The sequence below is a fragment of the Poecilia latipinna genome, unplaced genomic scaffold, assembly GCF_001443285.1.
Source record: "Poecilia latipinna isolate Pla-1442-1.1 unplaced genomic scaffold, P_latipinna-1.0 Scaffold2087, whole genome shotgun sequence".
NCBI classification, from domain to species: Eukaryota; Metazoa; Chordata; class Actinopteri; order Cyprinodontiformes; family Poeciliidae; genus Poecilia; species Poecilia latipinna.
This window is the reverse complement of record NW_015114703.1, coordinates 23,397-41,766: the sequence shown is the minus strand read 5'-3', so window position 1 is coordinate 41,766 and position 18,370 is coordinate 23,397. Positions and strand designations below refer to the sequence as shown.

General features: G+C 36.4%; 1 protein-coding gene across 3 annotated transcripts in view; it reads right to left on the bottom strand.

The window, feature by feature from the left end:
* hmcn1 (hemicentin 1) overlaps positions 1-18,370 on the bottom strand; it is a 92,189-nt gene that overhangs the window by 62,945 nt on the left and 10,874 nt on the right. For all 3 annotated transcript variants that reach the window (XM_015016978.1, XM_015016980.1, XM_015016979.1), the window contains exons 2-15: positions 13,149-13,219; positions 11,659-11,817; positions 11,448-11,570; positions 10,067-10,238; positions 8,884-8,990; positions 6,646-6,766; positions 6,304-6,567; positions 6,071-6,215; positions 5,339-5,460; positions 4,379-4,648; positions 2,474-2,615; positions 1,708-1,835; positions 1,507-1,620; positions 1,139-1,297 (exon numbers count right to left, since the gene is read on the bottom strand). In XM_015016978.1, coding sequence (XP_014872464.1) covers positions 1,139-1,297; positions 1,507-1,620; positions 1,708-1,835; positions 2,474-2,615; positions 4,379-4,648; positions 5,339-5,460; positions 6,071-6,215; positions 6,304-6,567; positions 6,646-6,766; positions 8,884-8,990; positions 10,067-10,238; positions 11,448-11,570; positions 11,659-11,817; positions 13,149-13,219 — 2,097 coding nt within the window. The remainder of the gene's footprint in view (positions 1-1,138; positions 1,298-1,506; positions 1,621-1,707; positions 1,836-2,473; positions 2,616-4,378; positions 4,649-5,338; positions 5,461-6,070; positions 6,216-6,303; positions 6,568-6,645; positions 6,767-8,883; positions 8,991-10,066; positions 10,239-11,447; positions 11,571-11,658; positions 11,818-13,148; positions 13,220-18,370) is intronic.

The following is an 18,370-nucleotide window of genomic DNA, read 5'->3' as shown; positions in this document are numbered from 1 at the left end:
AGAAAAATAACAAAAGTTGCACCCCTCTGCACCTCAGAATCACCGATATTTCTCCTTTCTAAAATATCAAGGAAGCGAGTTCTTACTCGGTACAAGATTACAACAAAAGAAAAGGGAATAGGCGCCCCCTTGAGGTGATACCTACTCAACGCTAGGAACCTCGCAGTAAAATGATTGTTACACAGGGTTAAAATAAGGTTGCTCAGCATCTACTGATAGCAAACTTGTTTAAAAGTCAAGAATAATTTGTTTTTATTCGTTAACATTTTCAACTTCAGTTTCATTTTCCTTCTAAATGGATAGAAAAAGTGTATCAGTTTTCCAATGATTAAAGTCTTTGATAACAGTTGAATTGATCTAACAAAACGCTAAAAAAATCCCAACCACATTCAGTTCATTAACATCAACTCACTGAAGAAGTGTTTCCTAAAGTGTTTAACTTCAAACTCACAAAATAGCAGCAGTAGAGATATCAGATGCCAATTATAGTTGAAATTTAAAACAATTGCTAAAACAACTAAAAGCCCAAATGAAAAACAAATAAAAATACTCAGATATACAGGTTTCATCCAATCATCACAATTGATGCTATTACACTACTATAAAATTTTGCTTTAGTGTAATTTAATTTCCAGACAAAATTGTAAATGAATTGCCATATGAGATTCTGGCATCTACTCTTGGAACCACTAGCGTAAAATATCTGAGAACGGGAAAATATGTCAACAACACCTTCTTTTAGAAAACAGCTGGCTTCTCAATTGACTTATATTTGGCCACAAAGCTATTTTATGACATTATGCATCCAAATCCACTGAGAAATTAAACTCTGGACTGGAATTTCCATTTACCCCACTGAAATTTCAACCTTGATTTGTACATTCAAAGATTTTGTTATTCTCTCTACAGAGGCAAAATCTGCAGTTTCCATTCATATTTTCTGCTAACTTTCTACATGAAGTTAGACTGGATGCTGACAATGATTACAAGAACAAGTAAGATACATTTTTGGTGCAGAATACAAAAAGAAAACAAAACATTAAATGAAGTACAGGCAATTTCTGGTGGTAATGTATAAAAATACAAAAGATTCCTTTAAAAGTCAAAAGACGATTTCAGAATATTCACCAATTCATACCTCCAACATCAAGACGGATCTTTAGTGAGGAGGAACCAGCAGGATTTACGGCCACACAGGAGTAGTCTCCAGCATCACCCAACTGGGTTTGCTTTATGGTAAGTGTTCCTCCTATTTTGTCCACCTCCAACAGATCCGAGGAATGGAGCTGAATATTACCTAGTAGTCACAGCAAATGTAGCAAGTATTTTGTATCAGCTTTCAAAAGTCAGTTTGAAATTTACAATGCAAGACCCAATACATTTATTCAGACTATGTTCTTCATTATTTCTGTAAATTAAGTAGTTTAAGTCTCCCTCAAGACTTTATTTCTTCTATGCATTTGTCCAGTAAACATTAAATAAATTTTTATGCTTTTAAACTGTTACCTTTGTACCACCAGATCTCAGGCTGAGGGATGCCGGATGCTGAACAGGACATCGTCGTGGTTTCTCCAATGTTACTGAGTATTTCTCTTAAGACTGCTAACACCACAGGAAATTCTAGGAAACAATGAAGTGTAAAAAAAAAATCAGACAAAACACTAACACAGCAGGAACACAAAAGAGGCTAATGATTTGAATACTCACCAAAATAGGTGAGAATAGAGGTCATCGTGTCAGTACCAGCCTGGTTACTGGCCAAACAGCCATACACTCCTCCATCCTTCTTCTTTGTGTTTCTTATAACCAGAGTGCCATCAAGAGTCATCCGGTGTCTAAAAATCAGAAACATGATACAAAATTATAGATTTTACAAATATACCAGGGAAAATGGCAATACTAACGATCTAGTCACTCCATAAAAAATATTCTTAAAAGGTTTTTATTTGGACGAAAAATTATGATTTATATGCTAAACTTTGTATATTGAACCATTTTCATAAAGCTAACACTTTGTGCACCGAAACACTATAATCTATTGAGTAATGTTGTTTCTACACAAGGCATGCAAAATTGGTTAGCATGCATATACATTTGTCTGTCTTTGGTTCAAGTTATGCTATACGTCATTGCTTCAGTCTAACCCCTCACCCCTGAATCCACAAATTTGAACATTTTGACATACAACAGGCCAGTGCGACAAATACCTTTAAAAGTAAAGAATGAAGAGATATAAAAAGTATATAAATTTTTCCAGCAAGTTACTATGAAAACTAAATTCTCATGTACTAAACATAAAAACTGTTTTTGGAGACTCTTCGCTGTCACCATGTGAGAGAATGCTGGTAATGAGTCCAGGAGAGTTTGCAAGTACAAGAGAGGCAAGCACAATGCTTGCCTCTTGTGCAAAAAACATCTGTGGAATGTAAAATTAGTAATATTTTTAGGGTTATGGTGAAATGAATTAATTTACCTATTGTTTCCTGTAATAAACATGTCGTTGTGGGTCCAAACCAGACGTGGTGGAGGATAGCCAGTGGCTGAACACCTGATCCTCACTTCATCTCCCATCATGAAGGTCTGATTTCGAGGCTCCACTGACACCCTGGGTGTCTCTAAACAAACAACAAATGTTTTAATTATTCAGCAATTCAGTCAGAGCGTGAGACGCAAGGTGAAATTCTAAAATAAAACTTGCATATTGAAATACTGGAGTTGGTCTCTGCTCTTGGGAAGATCAGGGGAAGGTCTTAAACACATTTCCATGCAGGGACAAGGGTTATCCGCTTACACAGTGAATTTAGTTCCAGTTACATGATGGAGCAGAGCCTAAAATTTTATGGCCACTGTCGCAAGAGGAGGGATGACTGCTAAGATCACTAATATTATTTCACAGCATGTCTTTCTAATACTAAAACAGAAAACAATGTGGAATCCAGAGAATCTGGAGCTGTCTCTACAGACCCTCAGATTGATTCATGATGGGAAACCGTTCCCTTCTAAGATGTGTTTTATCTATTATATTCTCACTGGCAATTTTATCGCCAGTGTTTCTTGCAGAAGAGTGATGATTGGAATATTCTCAATGCACACAGCTCTAACATGTGTTAATCCAACATGCTGAGGACAAATTCAACAGAAAAATGACCCTGCATAATGTTTTAGATTCTGTGTTATTATCTTTTCAGGTTTTATTCTCTCTTTAGAGCAATCTTCAAGGAAAAATATTTGGGCTCAAATGGTTAAAATAAAACAAACCTGTCAAAATACATTAGTTGTGAAGGAAAATATTTTACATTTTTGCTTCAGCATCAGTCACAGAGGATGCCACATTTTTAAAGATATGCAGGACATTCAGCAGATGGTGCAATGAAATAACCATACTGTCCACACACATTGAAGACTAAGAAACACAGTAGCACTGTCAAATTCATCATCTAAGTATTGGACGGAAGCAAATAGTGGGAAGGAATGCTCCGGTCAGATGAGACCAAAATTACACCGGAAGAAATCCTATTAGAGATTGAAAAATACCCAAAACTCAGATCCAGTAATAACACTATTACTACAAGAGCTACCACAAAAGTAATAGTGCTTAGATAAAAGCAAACAGGAATGTTTGTGTTTGAATGGCCTAGTCAAAGTCTGTCCTTAATGAGCAGTGTAATGGCTTGACAATTTTTATTTTCTTCCTGAGAGCTCGACTGATTTCTTTTGATTTTTTTAATGATGCCACACAAGGAAGCAGTGTGTTCGAGGTGTTGCCTTACAACAACTAAAGTGTTGTGAAATAACATACAAAGGAATGATATCACCTTGTTTGCTTTACCAAAGTGTTCAATAACACATTACTCTTAGGGTGTAAAAACTTCAGAATTTGAAGTAAGTAATAAAATGTATTCGTTATTTGAGCATTTAGCAAATATAAAATGTTTAAAAGTTCTGATTAATCTAGAACAGGAAATGTTCAGCATAATTTACTGGCAGATAATAAGAAAATAAAGTTACATGTCTTTTCATACTGTATAAGACACATAGCTACAAATTCAGCAAAACAAAGTTTGGCTGTAAGCCTACTTGGAGCAGAAACCCCTTCTGGGTCTTTCTGGTGTGAGTCAACCTGCCCTACTTCAAAGCGAGGTTAATCACTAGGATATTACTGATGAGGGGCAATTAGAAAGGACCTGGGGCGTGCCAACAGCTGCTTCACAAGGAGAAATAAATGACGTAAAGAACTAAGGACCACAGATTATGTAATAATGTGGTTGAACAAAAACAATTGTGACTCAATAACAACAAACTACTGCACAGTTGTGGAGATAAAGGATGAAATCCTGAAAGGGCTTTTTTTTTGTTGAATTCAGGACATATTTATCACCTTGTACTGTGAGATACGTCCGATCTGTGGTCTTTCCTCCTTCATTAGCAGCAATGCACTCATACCAGCCCGAATCATCCGGGGTCACGTTGGACACCTGCAGTGAAAGGTTGGCAAGGATGTTCCCCCGTGGGTTCAGACGAGCATCGTATCCCCCTCGCAGCCAGGTGAGGTTGAAGGCAACAGTGCTGACGACTTGGCAGGTGAGGACAGCATGACTGCCAGGTGAGACGGTAACATTCCCTTCAACAGTGATGGCAGGGGGCGGTTCTAGAGAGAAAAGTGAATGCTGTAGTTATTTTATTTGGATATTGAATTTGGAAAAAACATATCCTCTGACAGGTTTTATTCTTTTAGAGTTTAAATGTTTGACCCTAACATGACCTCTCTCACCTGTAGGGTTTCCACAAAGTTCAGTTCTGAATCCAGTTTAACTTTCGTACTCATCATTCACGCTTTTTCTGAGATTTTCTTTTATGTTGATGACATTCATCTCTACATCCCTTTAAGGCTGCCATCCCAAGTCTGTGTACTCTGGGTTGATGTGTAGAGGCTAAAAGTTCTGCAATGACTATGCAGTAATTTTTGTTCTGTAAAGCTAACTATTTATTTGTAAGTTAAACATGTTAGTATTTCAACTCTTTTGAAAAGCCATTTAAGCAACACCACTTGCATAATATGCTTTTTTCCTTAATAATGGGTCTTGTGTGAGTATGTTACATATTGCAACAAATATTTTTAGAAGTGAAATGGTTAACCATCTGTTGCTAAAGTTGGTAAATTTACTATGAAAAAGTTATTCAAGATAACCAAGATTCTTACCATCAGCTTCACAAGATCTGACATAAAGATGCATTGATGCACCAAGTTTCATATTTATTCGTTTAGATTTATACATGGTCATATGAAAAGAGGTAAAACATTTTCTGTATTACTGAGAGTCTTGGGATGTTGGCTTACCTGACACATCCAGGAAGGTACGAGCTCGTCCTGTTCCAGCGCTGCTAATTGCGATGCATTCGTAGTGGCCTTCGTCCTTCAGAGTTACCTTTTCGATTTCCCATGACACGCTATCTGATTCACTGGAATTAAAAGTCACGAATAAATATAACAAAAAAAGGATGAGAAGTATTTAATGTTATTTATTTAAGAAAAAGTCAACACAGGATCTGAAAGCTGGACTGTCATTCAGCTGAGTACTACTCTGTATTTTTAGTACTTTACAGCCAAACTTTTTGCAAACAAAAACTATGTTTCAAAACTAGATTTTATTTGATGGTTGAAAGAAAAATTTAAAATGCCCATCTTTTACATGTGCGTACAATTTCAGTGGTTAAACCTTCAACTTCAGGCTTACATCATCAACTGTGAATAGTTTGATAAAGTAAAGCTATACTCAAGAAATGAGAGGAATTTTGAAAAGTTAATTCATTTCAGAAACTGAATTCACAGAATTAAACAAATTATTTAGATTAATTCCTGGTACACTGACATTTTCAAGTCTTTCTTTCTCTTTGATGATTATTCACTTACAGTTAAAGAAAACACAACATTTAAGATTAGAATATTGCATCAGACCAATAAGAACATATTTTTATACAGAAACGTGTACTCCATGAAAAGAAGGCTTAAAAAAGATACTTATAATCAGACAAACACCTGAAAGTATATTCTAATTTAACAGTATGTCACCTGAAGAGTTGGTCTACTCCAAGTCGCTTTCCATCTCTGCTGAAGCGCTGAGTAAATGGTAACAAACTCTCTACCTGGCATCTGATAAACCCTCTCCGGAGGTAATAACCACTTGTGGTGGCTGGCATTACCACCTTAGGTGCATCTGAAAGAAAAGCAAAGTAACGAAGAGGCATTTAACAGGGAATAAACAACATTGTTTCTAAAGGAGGGTGAAAATGCACATCGCTCACCAGGTACAATGCTGGAGAACGAGACACTGGAGACTCTCTGGAACACAAAACCCTGGCTGTCATATCCCGTAAGCCTCAGGAAGAAGGCCTCGTTGGGAGGGATGAACTCTGTGATGTTCCAGAGGTTGTACGGCTGTCGCTCTGGGTAATACCTGATTGGCAAAGTTTTGATAACTTCGCCAGTAATTGTGAGGAGCTCCAGCCGGTCAGGCCGAGCAGGAGGGGAAAGTCCAGTGGTGTTCAGAAGGATGTGAGTGGGAATACCTGGGAAGTGGAGGTCACTGGTGTGAATAAACAAAACTAAATAAACAAGTAAAGCCTTGAAAGGTTGGCTTTCCTCACCTTGAACTGGTCTGCTGATTGTCATTTTAAAATCCATTGTAGGTTTTCTGGAAAACCCGGCACGGAAGTCGATGGTGCTGAGACCTGAGATCCGGACTGAGTGCCTCCCTTTACTTGATGTCTGCGACCATAACAGAAAAACATCGGGTCATTTTTAACTTGACTGAACTGATAGGAAAACAACAGAACAAGCATTCAAAAATCAGATTTTTGCAATGTATTTTGATGAACATAACAGTTTAATTGAAATAGTTGTTGGATCAAAAGCAACACTGAGTGGTCTGATGACGACTGGCAACCAAACAAGCAGAGACAAGCTGCAAGAGTGACTAAGTCCCTGTTCGTATCACCTGAGCTTATAAAACATCCACACCTTTGGGTTGACCGGTTTGGACTGAAGCTCACACATAAGATAAGCACAATCACTATAATCAGAGTGAATAATGAGGTCTTCAAGGGTTGGAGGTCTCTTTAAGTTTGCAGAAATAAAAGATAGGATAATTACTCTAAAGTACATGTTTGGGAGAGATGGAAACTCCTCACCTTGGTTGACGGTGTCACACTGCAGAGGAAGGCATGAATTCCTGAACTGTCATTTACTCCACAATTGCTCCAAATGAAAGAGAATGTTTGGAATCTCTGTATTTTACGATGATTACCAAACGCAACATAATCACACCGTACAAAACAGTGGAGAGGCAACAGGCAAAGGAATGACTGAGGAACGAAGAAACTTACTTTATTTTAATACGCACTTACTTTATTCAAAAAGACTTAAACAACATGAAGCATCATTATGCTTTACAGACATCAGCTGGGAAGTTAAAGCTTGGAGACAAATTGGTCTTTTAAACGGACAGCGACCCCCTACCCTATGCATATCTCCAAATTAGTTAGAATAGATTAAAGGAGAGCTGGAAAGAGTTTTTAAGCTAAAATCAAATGAAAGAAAAGCATAAACTATTCTTGTTGTAAAGATTTTTTTCACACTGACTATTGAAAGAACACTTTTCTGTAATACCACCTCCACCTAAGGTGGCATTTTAGTTGTTGGTTTTATGCTGAGCAGGAAAAAAAACGTACCTATTTCAATTAAAATAAAAGATGTCTGAGTTAAGCTAAGACCCCTAAATGTTAGCATTAGGGGTCTTAACACTCAGTAACTTTGACAATTTAGTCCATTGGGTGTTTATTAATGTCTAACCAAAAAACATATGCATAGATAAATAAAAAACCTAAGACCCTCTAACTAGAAGACAATTCACATCTACTTAGCCACAGCATCCTTTTAACAAGCTCAAATTGGAAAGACAAAAGGCAATTCAGCCCTGGCATAAACAATATGTCCTGCCATTATGAAGCAAAGTATGTTAAGTAGTGATGAGTCCTGCTGTAATAGCAGCCACAGAGTTTTTAGGTGATTGTATATGAGGGCAAAGGTCGTTTAAAGGTCATCATTTTAGAAAACAAAGCAAGAGTCCTCTGTCATTAAAACGGCTCATTTCCCATTTTCTCAGAATTGAATTCAACTCAGACTTCATGGATATACTCAGGGTTTGTTGTGCCTTTTTTTTTTTTTTTAACAGAAAAAACACATTACCAACAGCAAATCCTTCAAGAAACAAAGGCTTTGACAGTATAAGTATTTAAAAGTTAGCCCAGAAAACATTTTTAGATTAAAAAAAACAAAAACAATCTTCGTAGTTAGGTCTCAAGGTTGTTTTTTTTTACTTCTATGCTAAACTGAGTATATCTGGTTGAAAAGTAAACAGTATTTTTCCCTTCTACAACCAATCTTAGACATTAACTGAAGGTCTAAATGCAAAGCTGTTTTAGCTAGCAGTAGGATGCATTAAAAAAAAAGACACCATGAGTCACTGTGTCTCGACACAGGACTTGTTGATTACTGTCCAACCACTTTTAAAAGGCAAAACAAAAAACTGTACTAGATCTGTACAAACAACTGACCATCAGTGCTGCTTTATTTTGGTAATAAATGGACCAGTAGTGTAGGAGAATGAAGGTCAGTTTGGAAATGATCATTTTTGCCGAACATTTAATAATGTACCTTTTGATCATGATTTAACTGCCTTGAAATAAGGAAGGAACGTGAACATTAATTAATTACACATCAAGCTTTTCTCTTAATTTTTTTAAATGGTTATCTCTGCTCTGAAAATTGCTAGAAGCCGAGAAATTTTTTTTAGTAACTGCTCAGGTGAGGAGTGAAGCGTTTACCTTGACAGACCACATTCCTGGCTGCGGGTCCTTGATGTTGACAACTTTGGCCGAGTTGGGAATGTGCAACAGCTCAGTCAGGCCATCAGCCTTCCCCAAGAGTTTTCCTGAAAGTCAAACAAATATACAGATGCAATTATTTACTTATTCAGCAACTTTTATGGCATAAAGTTTTACAACGTTATACCACATGATAGTAAGTTAAACATTAAAATGTGACATTAAAGAAGAAAATTTTAAATTCCATGATGTGTTGTAAACATTAGTCCAAATACTGTAAGTAAAAGAACATGTGTAGAGTATATGTATCCCAGATGTGGAAATTCCAGGGAGTTACTCAAACCTTTAGCTGTGTAGGACTTCAGTTTTAGCGATTAATTCCTTAGTTGTTGAAAATTATTCCTTTTAGCAATCTAATGTCATCTCTTCCATCAAACTGTTAAGTGAAATTTGCCATAAAAGCAAAAGTGTCTTGATGTAATTTTTAAAGAAAACATGTGAAAATCCCTGGAGTTCAGATAATATAGTTTCCCTTATGCAAAAAAAAAAAAAAATTAGGCCTTGACTTGATCATTCCTTTCGTCAAACTTAAGCTAGACTCTTGGCTACCTTATTTATGTCTGGTACTGGCAAAAACTATCTGCTCAACCGAACCTCTGAGCCTCTTCTTGTCTCCTTTCAAAGACAGAAACCCAATATGTAATTCAGTTATGAAGGAGATGACTATGGGATTTATTTCCCACTGAAGAGTTTCGCTGACTGCTCTGCTCTGTCCAGATTCCTGCAGACTGACTGACTGACAAAAGGAGAATTTTCATGAGATCTAGCAGAAAATCATGTTTTTCAAAAGCCAATAGCAGCAGCTGTATCCCCTGTATTAAACTTTCCTCTTTGAACTTCTTTTCTTCCCTTGTGTCTATACTACTCTTTCAGACTTCTTTCTGGAATTACTCTTACATTTTCTGGAAACAATGGGAACAAAATCCTACTGCTGAATTTACACCTGACATAAGCATGAGGGTGAATTTTGCTAAATTACTGGCTTCTAGTGTATTTCAAGTTAATTTTAAAATAATTTATTTTCCTAAGGCTAATAGACAAGTGTTGTAGATCTAATCTTTAACAGTGCTCATAAAAACAAAAGCAGAATTCAGCCACCATGTCAGCAGAGTGAAAATCTTACCCTGAGGAGTTTTTATCTCAATATCAGGTGCTGGGCCACTGAGAGCCACCGTAACTTCTTTTAGACTGGGATCAAAGGGCATCTGCCAGGTGTTGCTGACCTGACTGAAATGATCAGTGGAAAGCAGGTTGACCTTTGAGGACTGCACAGCCTCCTCTACCCATTTAAGAACCTGTTATGCAAAGGAAAAATGTTAGAAATGTTGATAAAAGGTTGACCACTTGTGCTTCTATTAGAAGGTGTAAAAAAAAAAGGTAACTACTGACATAACACTACTAAGCATAACTTATGTTTAAAAGAAAATCTTTCTAAGAGCATAAATTGATTAAGTAACATGTCAGCTATGACACATAGGCTTTTTCTTGGAAACATGAAACTCTTTATCAGAAAGATTTTTGCATTCCTTGCATGCCGGTCCCATATTTCCTCCACATCCCGAATACCCAGTGGCTATTCTAACCATGTGATGTGTGAAAGCATCTGGCCTTCCACATTCACTGACACTTTAGGTAAAGATGGGTATGAAAAATGGTAACACATTTTTTAAAATATTAGTTTAATATGGGGCTATGGTTCATCTTTTCACGGTTCAATTTAAAGACGACTGTGAGCGATACATATTAGGATCCCAGATCTAAAACTAATTCCCACTAGGGATGTGCAATATGCCATAAAATTCATATCACGTAACATGCAACATGTAACATCCATGATTCTGGCAAATGAACTAGTTCCCATGTTTCATGGGGGGAATAGAATATTTCAGGCAGGTGAAATATTTGGTTAACCCCATGCAACTTTGGCAAATAAAGAACAAATGTTTCTAGATCCACACGATTTGTCGTTCATGAAGATGGGAATAAACACAAGGAGTTTTTGAAATAATAATTAGTTCCTATGTTATATACATATCTCAAATTAAGATCAAAGCTGATCTCTAGGCACTTTACAAATAAAGATTCACAAAAAAAGTTTTTTTTTTTTTTTTTTACTATTGAGAGTAAATGGTCTGAATGTTCTCTGTGGAACTAAAGGCCTTACTTCCTTTGTATAAATTCCTCTCCAAAAGTAATAAAACTGCAGAACATTTAAATTTCATGCACTGGCTCTTTTCACAATCCAAGACTGTTGATTTACATTTTGGACAGGCTGAAAAGAGCAATGGTATGCATCAATCAGTAAATTTTTTCCCATGCACATTAGATGTGGAGTCCCTACCGGGACATGGGTTGTAAAAACCGCCTGAAGTCACTTAATTTCCAAAACTTAAATGAAAAAAACACTTTGTTGTGGTTAAATCAGGTCTAAAATCAAATGATTCACTCACAGTTAATATGCAGGTTAGTAGCAGTGCAGGGCCATGCAGTAATTATCCTCTTACCTCATTGACCTGTTTCTTATCTAGGTGGAAAACTTGCCCAGAACTTGTAGAGGCAATCTCCTCATACACCTTGTAACCAATATGATTCCTATCATCACAATCACCCGTCAGCACAAACACTACCTGGAATAAAAATGTTGGAACAATTAAAATAAAGTTTCTTTGATTCTGAACTTAAAGAAATTTCTGTTTCATTAAATTATCTCCAAACCTGTGACTGTTTCTGTTGAATGAGCTGCAGGACTTCATGAGTCAGTTTGTAATCTTTAGAACGGGCATCTGTGAAAACATAAATAAAAGATCCTGGCAAAGAGATCTCCAAAGCAATCTTTATAGCACCGATGCTCATCTCTGGGCAGTCGCCACCTCCCTGTAAGAGAAAAAAACAGTTTGATCTGTCAGCACTGTTCATCTGCAGCGACTCGTAAGAGTTTTCACACTCCTTGATGTTGTTCTTAATTTGTTGAATCACGACTACAAACTTTAACTTTTATGTGACAGGCCAGCATAAGTATTGCATAGATGTGAAGAGAGATCATCAATTGTATGAAAGGTTAAAAATGTATGTAGAGATGTATTGTGTGCTTGTGGGGATTTATTTCCCATTTGAAATCAGTATGTACTTTCCTTGTACATCAATATTGTGCGTCGTTGTGCTTCTTACTTATACAAAGCTTGATGTATGTCTGCTTAATGTTTTCTGTTGGTTTTCATGTATTTTGTTTGAAGCATTGTTATGCTCTGTTTGTATATCCCTTCTTCCAAAACAAATTTCTCCCATGTCTTATAACTTCCTCAGTCTGTTCTAGAAAACTAAAAGAAATACTGCCTACCAAAGTAAGGTTTCTTCTGTTATTTATGTCAAATGGTGCAAGGCTATCAGAACCAAAACAAATAGAAATGCAAATGTTGCAAACAGCCAAACTATGATACACCTTCAGCCTGAGACAAGTGAACTCCATTTTCTTCCATTTGACAACTTTCTCTTTTTGGTGTACCTCATCATTTGCTTACCATTAATCCTTATAGAAAGGCCGCATTGTTACTTTTACATACAGTTCTGTCTTTTGTCTGAAACAAAAACCCTTCTTGCAACATTCTCAAGCAAAAGGAAGGAGTGTGAATGTTAAGAGGGGAGTGCATGAATTACAGACTGAAGAATAAAGCTGTGACAGAAAAAGGGATTGTTTTCATGCTGCACTCGATCTATTCAGACATAAGTTTGAACACAAGTCATGCTAAATATGCAAGTTCCTTGTCAAAGTCTTTCATCAAAGGCTATTCAGGGTTTATCTGCCTGCCTTTGTTTAACATATTTAATTTGAAGCTTTTATACTTCCTTTAATTTATCCAGAATACTTGTCAAACAAGCACATTTTGGCATTGATTGATTTATGTCCAGCTGTTGAATTCTGTTGTTTAGGCATTTATTTGTCTTCCAGCTGGAGTTCCTTTTTAATGCCAAGCTTAACAATACTCTGGTATGCAATTACCGACTTGTCAGGCTTACACTTTCTTTCAAGCCTTGTTTTTGGCTTCCAGTGGAAAATAACTAAGTTCTGCAACAGCTCACAGATCTTCCAACCCAGACGTCTGGTATGATGACTGCAATTTTCTGTATTCTTTTTATGAAGTCCAGGTGACCTGAGCATCCAGGCTACAGCTGCTGTTTCCTTGGATAATGCAAGTGTCTGAACCCACCTGAACGTACAACTCTCTAAGCTCATGCTGGAACTTCTTTGGGTCTGTTGTGATTGTTACAGGTCCAATCTCTGCAAGAAAACACAAATCAATGGGATTAATGGAACAATAGCCTCAAGATGTGTTGGAGTATTTTTATCGTTTTACATTGTTCCCAAGCCAACTATTGGTTTTGCCAAGTGCTCGTGAATGTCCATATTAAAATGTCAAAGTTTGAACTGCTGACCGGGAAAACGTTATGGAATAAAAAAGATTTTATTAAGCAAGAAAAAGGTAGAGGGAACTATAAAGAAAGTAATAATACTAATATCAAAAATATGTAGAAGGTTTTAAGACATTTTTACTTTTTTAAAAAGCCAAGTAATTATGTAGTGACAGGTTACTGTAAAAACCACTACTATAACTCCACTGTGTACTGATATTGTTTCAAAAGACAAAAATACTTTGTGATACTCTAAAGTACACCTACTTTAAGTAGCACACTGTATATATGAACTTCAGTAAAACTGCGGCGTGTTTGTTTTTTATTGAGTGAAGAAGATTTAAAGTTAGATGTTTTCAGTACACTGAAAAAAGACAAACTCTTCCCAAACTCTTGGTAGTCTTAGCTTGAATTAAGACAAAACTAACTTACAAATACCTTTTCAGCAAGACATAGGAGCTTCTTATAAGTCAATAATTAATGAAAAAAAGTTCTTGTTATAAGTGAAACAATGTGCCAGTAGAACAAACACTTTTCATCAATATTAAGGAATTGTGGATTTAACACAAGCTTCTGTATCTTGCTAAAAAGCTACTTCTACGTCAATTTTGTCTTATGTAATATGTACTAAAATATTTGCTCTAGAAACTATTTTCACAGTGCAAAGAAATCCAAGGAAATCGATGACATGAAGAATAAAATTCAGACAAACATCGGCTCCAAGAAATTTGGTAGTAACTGAACACACCAATATGCACTACTGCACTGCACAGATGCATCTAAAAGCTGCGGGACAGCAGTTCTCAAGGACTGGACAAGGAGAACTTTGGTCTACACAATCCTCACTTTCATGTACAGAAACCAATGCAAGGACACACTTAAACTCAACGCCTAATTTGGAGTAGCTTTTTAAATCCAAAACTGGAGTGTGGGATTAATCTGTGTGACCCTACTGATGCAGCAGGAAAGTGTGCAAAACACCTCAGTGACAGACCTCAGCTCAGGTTTAAACTCAAGACTGGTTTGCTATGAGGCAGTAAAGCTAAAAAGTAAATGACTGTGCAGTTCTGATGGTGGTCTTCCTCTACCGTATAAAACTGCAGTACTGCCTCACAGCAATAACATCTCTATTTTACATATGCTACTGTTTATAGTCGCTTTTGTTTCTCAGATGTTTTATTGGCTGATGGGCAGTTAAGATGTCTCCCGAGTCAAACTAGGTGACTGCAGCAGCTGCAGCTGCGCTAAAGAACGAGACTGATGATCGTTTGCAAAAAACAGCAGACGCACACAGAGCGGTTCTGCACATGCAAGCAGATTGAAACACTGGAAAACAAGGGTTCCCTTGTTGAAAATGGGGCAATTACAGAGAATCCCTGACTGTTGAGGAAGGATGCAGTTTTAAAAACAGCCTGCAAGATGTTGGTTGAGTGCTACGTTTGACGTACTGCTAAGATGGTTTGCCATTTTCCTTATCCTCTAATCATCTTTTCAAAGTTGAATTTACGAGATTAATTTATAGGCAACATAAAAAGCAAGGATTCTGTTGGCATTTCAGTTTTATAACATGCATTATTTATTCTTAAAAAACACTCATGTTGTGTAATAAAGAAAAAGGAGAAAATTGCATTTGCTCCCAATAATTCAACTACTGACACTGCTGTGAAGCTTTGAGGAGCTTTTGTGGTGATCAAAGACATTTTTAAAAACCAGTAGGGAAATTAACCTGGCTGCTAAGAACAGAACTTGGATTTGAAGTTAAACTTTTCAGAGATGGAAAAATTGACACCTCTTCCTTTAGGGAGAGGTTCCCATGGCTGTCGTAATGATTCTTTAGACTGTTTTGGCTTGATGCCTCAAACCACAGCCACTCTTTTCAGCACCGCCAGTGCGGAAAACCCGGTAAAAACCCATGACCTCGAAACAGCATGAGCTGAAATAAATCTGTTTAAAACTCTCCCTAGGTAATAAATCCTGACTCTGACATATGAAGACAATTGAAGTTTGATTTTTATAGTGTGTTTGTCTACATTCTTTGGTTATAGGGATCATTATGAGCTTTCCCAATAACACCACACCAAACAACTACGCATATTTGCAAATGTGAAGTTCTTTCAGCATTTGTCAAATGCTCAGTAGTAAGGGGAAACCTCAGACATAGAACTAAAACTAGCCACACAAACAGGATTTAATTCTAAAAGAAAAATCACTGGAGTTTGCAACATGCAGGTTAAAAAGTTAGGTTTTGGTCTTATCAAACTGGAGCAAGTTCTTCAACACATTTCAGAGGTGATCACCTGTTGACCCCATAGATGCATCCTTTATCATCAGGCAAAATAAATATGTTCAATAACATCTACAGCTCTGTCAATCAGACTAAGAGACATTTTATTCAGAAAGTGCCTGGGCGCTTCTGTTTGTGCCCCTCCAGCTTTTAAGGAGCAGGGTCTGGTAAGCCAGTGTGTTGGTTGTTACTGCTGCCTTCACATCGGTAATAAATATGAATTTTGAGTTAAATATTCCAGACATGGAACGGTTCACAAGGACAAAAGGTTTAAACTCACTGCCCTAGATGGCTGTTAGCAAATTTATGCAGACTTCTGGATACATTTTTTTCAATATATGCTTTTTCTTACAACTCCATAGGTGCTGATGGTCAGGCAAATTAATTCAACATGAAAGAATGTCTGAAAAAACAACAACAAAAGAAAGTGATTACAGCAAACTAAACAAAATCAAGTCCTCCATTACATCCTGTTTTCTTAATCTGGTTGTGGAGCTAGTTGTTGACACAAGAGGAAACGAGATAAACACTCGAAATCAGCAGCCTCAACTATCACTAAGACATTTGGAAGTATTTATTTGTAATCTCTGCATATAAAGCATTCATCTACAAAGCACATGCACACCTAAACACAAAAGGAACATCTAATGAGTTCAGGCAACTTTCCAGCGGCAAACTGAGTTTCACCTCCTCCTACATTCAGGCTTGAAGTGATTTCAATTAGTCGAATATTTACTGGGCAGCAGGCACAACATCAGCAGCAAGGAAAGCAAATCATAAGAACATCGCATCCCATTTAACCCATAGATCAAAACAGGTTCCAGCAAGAGGAGACGCTGAGAAAACATCTGGTGACCAGAATCAGATGATTCTAACACTTGGCAGAGTTTGATCTGTGATCATCTGTTGAGAAATGAAAAGTCTGAGCTTTTCTTTGATCAGTGAACACACCACATCTAAGCCCTCACAGACTGTGTTGATGTCATCATCAAGCATGGAGGAAGACAGGTCCAGTTATTTTTAGAATAATTAAGGTGCTTAAAAGTGGAGTTTTAGGAAGTACAAAAACTATAACAAAGTCTTTTCTGCAAAGATTCGTAATGCTTATTCAGGCTGCTACCTCTGAGACGGGTCAGACTTCAGCAAACACCAATTTTGCTGTAACATGTTACAGCAAAGTTGTTCTTGAAGCTTCAATTCTGTTTGTCAATGAAGGTGTTCGATTAGAAATCGTTGGGGGCCATAGTCACAAAAAACAAATACACCTCCAGTAGTAAAGATTAACCGATTACATTCTCATCGTTATTGTGTCATTTTACCACATCATCTATTTGATATTTAATGTGGACACTCATATCAGCAAATCACTATGATTTCCTGCTTGTGTGAAGTTGTTTGATGGGCTGAAACAACAGCCAACATAAAAAGTACAGAATGCAAAATTTAACAGGAATGTTGGCACAGCTAAATTAATTAGCTTTTTCTTTTGCTCACTAAAAGTTCCAATCAATACTCTTAAGATTTTGTATAGAATAACATACTTGGGTAAAATTCTAAGAAAATTATTTAAATTCTAAGAACTTTCCTAGTAGACACTAGAAGATCATTGCTACTCTAACCATTTTTTTTTACCGGTTTAAGTAACAAAACGAATCTAAAAAGTTTTACAAGTATATTCTCTGTTTTAAAAGTCAAACAGCATACCTCAATTTTTTACCAATTGGCTCTTGGAATATGCTTGTTTCTTGGAACATTGTTTGGGATTTATAATAACATTCAATTTTAAATTTATTCAGCAAATGTAAGATAAAGTATGAGTAAAAGTAACATAATAAGTCTTAACTATCCAACAAAACTGCTATAGGACTTGCATGCAAAAGAGGCTTTAAAGAAACAAGCCTTCTGCCAGTCTGCTGACGCAGTGTAAATTTTTGCCAGAAAGAAATTGTCCATCATATTGACAGCTCTGGAGTGTAATAATTTAACAAACCCCACAGAGAAAACACATGTGAAACAGCACATGAAGCCACGAGTTTCAGGGAAAGTGTAAAGCAATAAACACGTTACACAGAATCCAACATGTCCTGAGACACATGATGTATCTTAGGGCAAGTAGGAGCAGAAGCAAAGCTACTCAATTGTAGAAAAACAAAAAATAAAAAAATTCAGAGATCTAATGTTGAAAACATTTTTACACACAAATAGTATTCATTTCTCTTAGTACACACCAACATACAACAATAAAAGACTAAGAAAACTAAGTTATGTCAAAAGTAAGAACAATCTGGGAATTATGAAACAAGACTGCCTGTAATATATATATATATATATATATATATATATATATATATATATATATATATATATATATATATATATATATTTTATATATATATATATATATATATATATATATATATCTTATTATATAGTTGCTTTCTCAACCTGTTTTTTTTTTCAGAGATCTGATCCCTAAGAAAAAATGAGTTCAATATAGACAGATTTACTGGATCGCCAATGTCTAAATCTGCCTTTTTCACTTTCCCAAACAGGAAATTGCGAAGCCGTAAAAACATAAATGGCAGCTTTATTCAAAATGCACATGTGCCGTTTTAAATGGCATAATTCTGTGGATAAGAAGTGGTTAGTCTGTTGGGATAATAACCTCTATTTAGTTTGAATGAAGGCTAATTATGTCTGCTGTTTATGGTGACTCAACCATATTCCTGTTGCTAT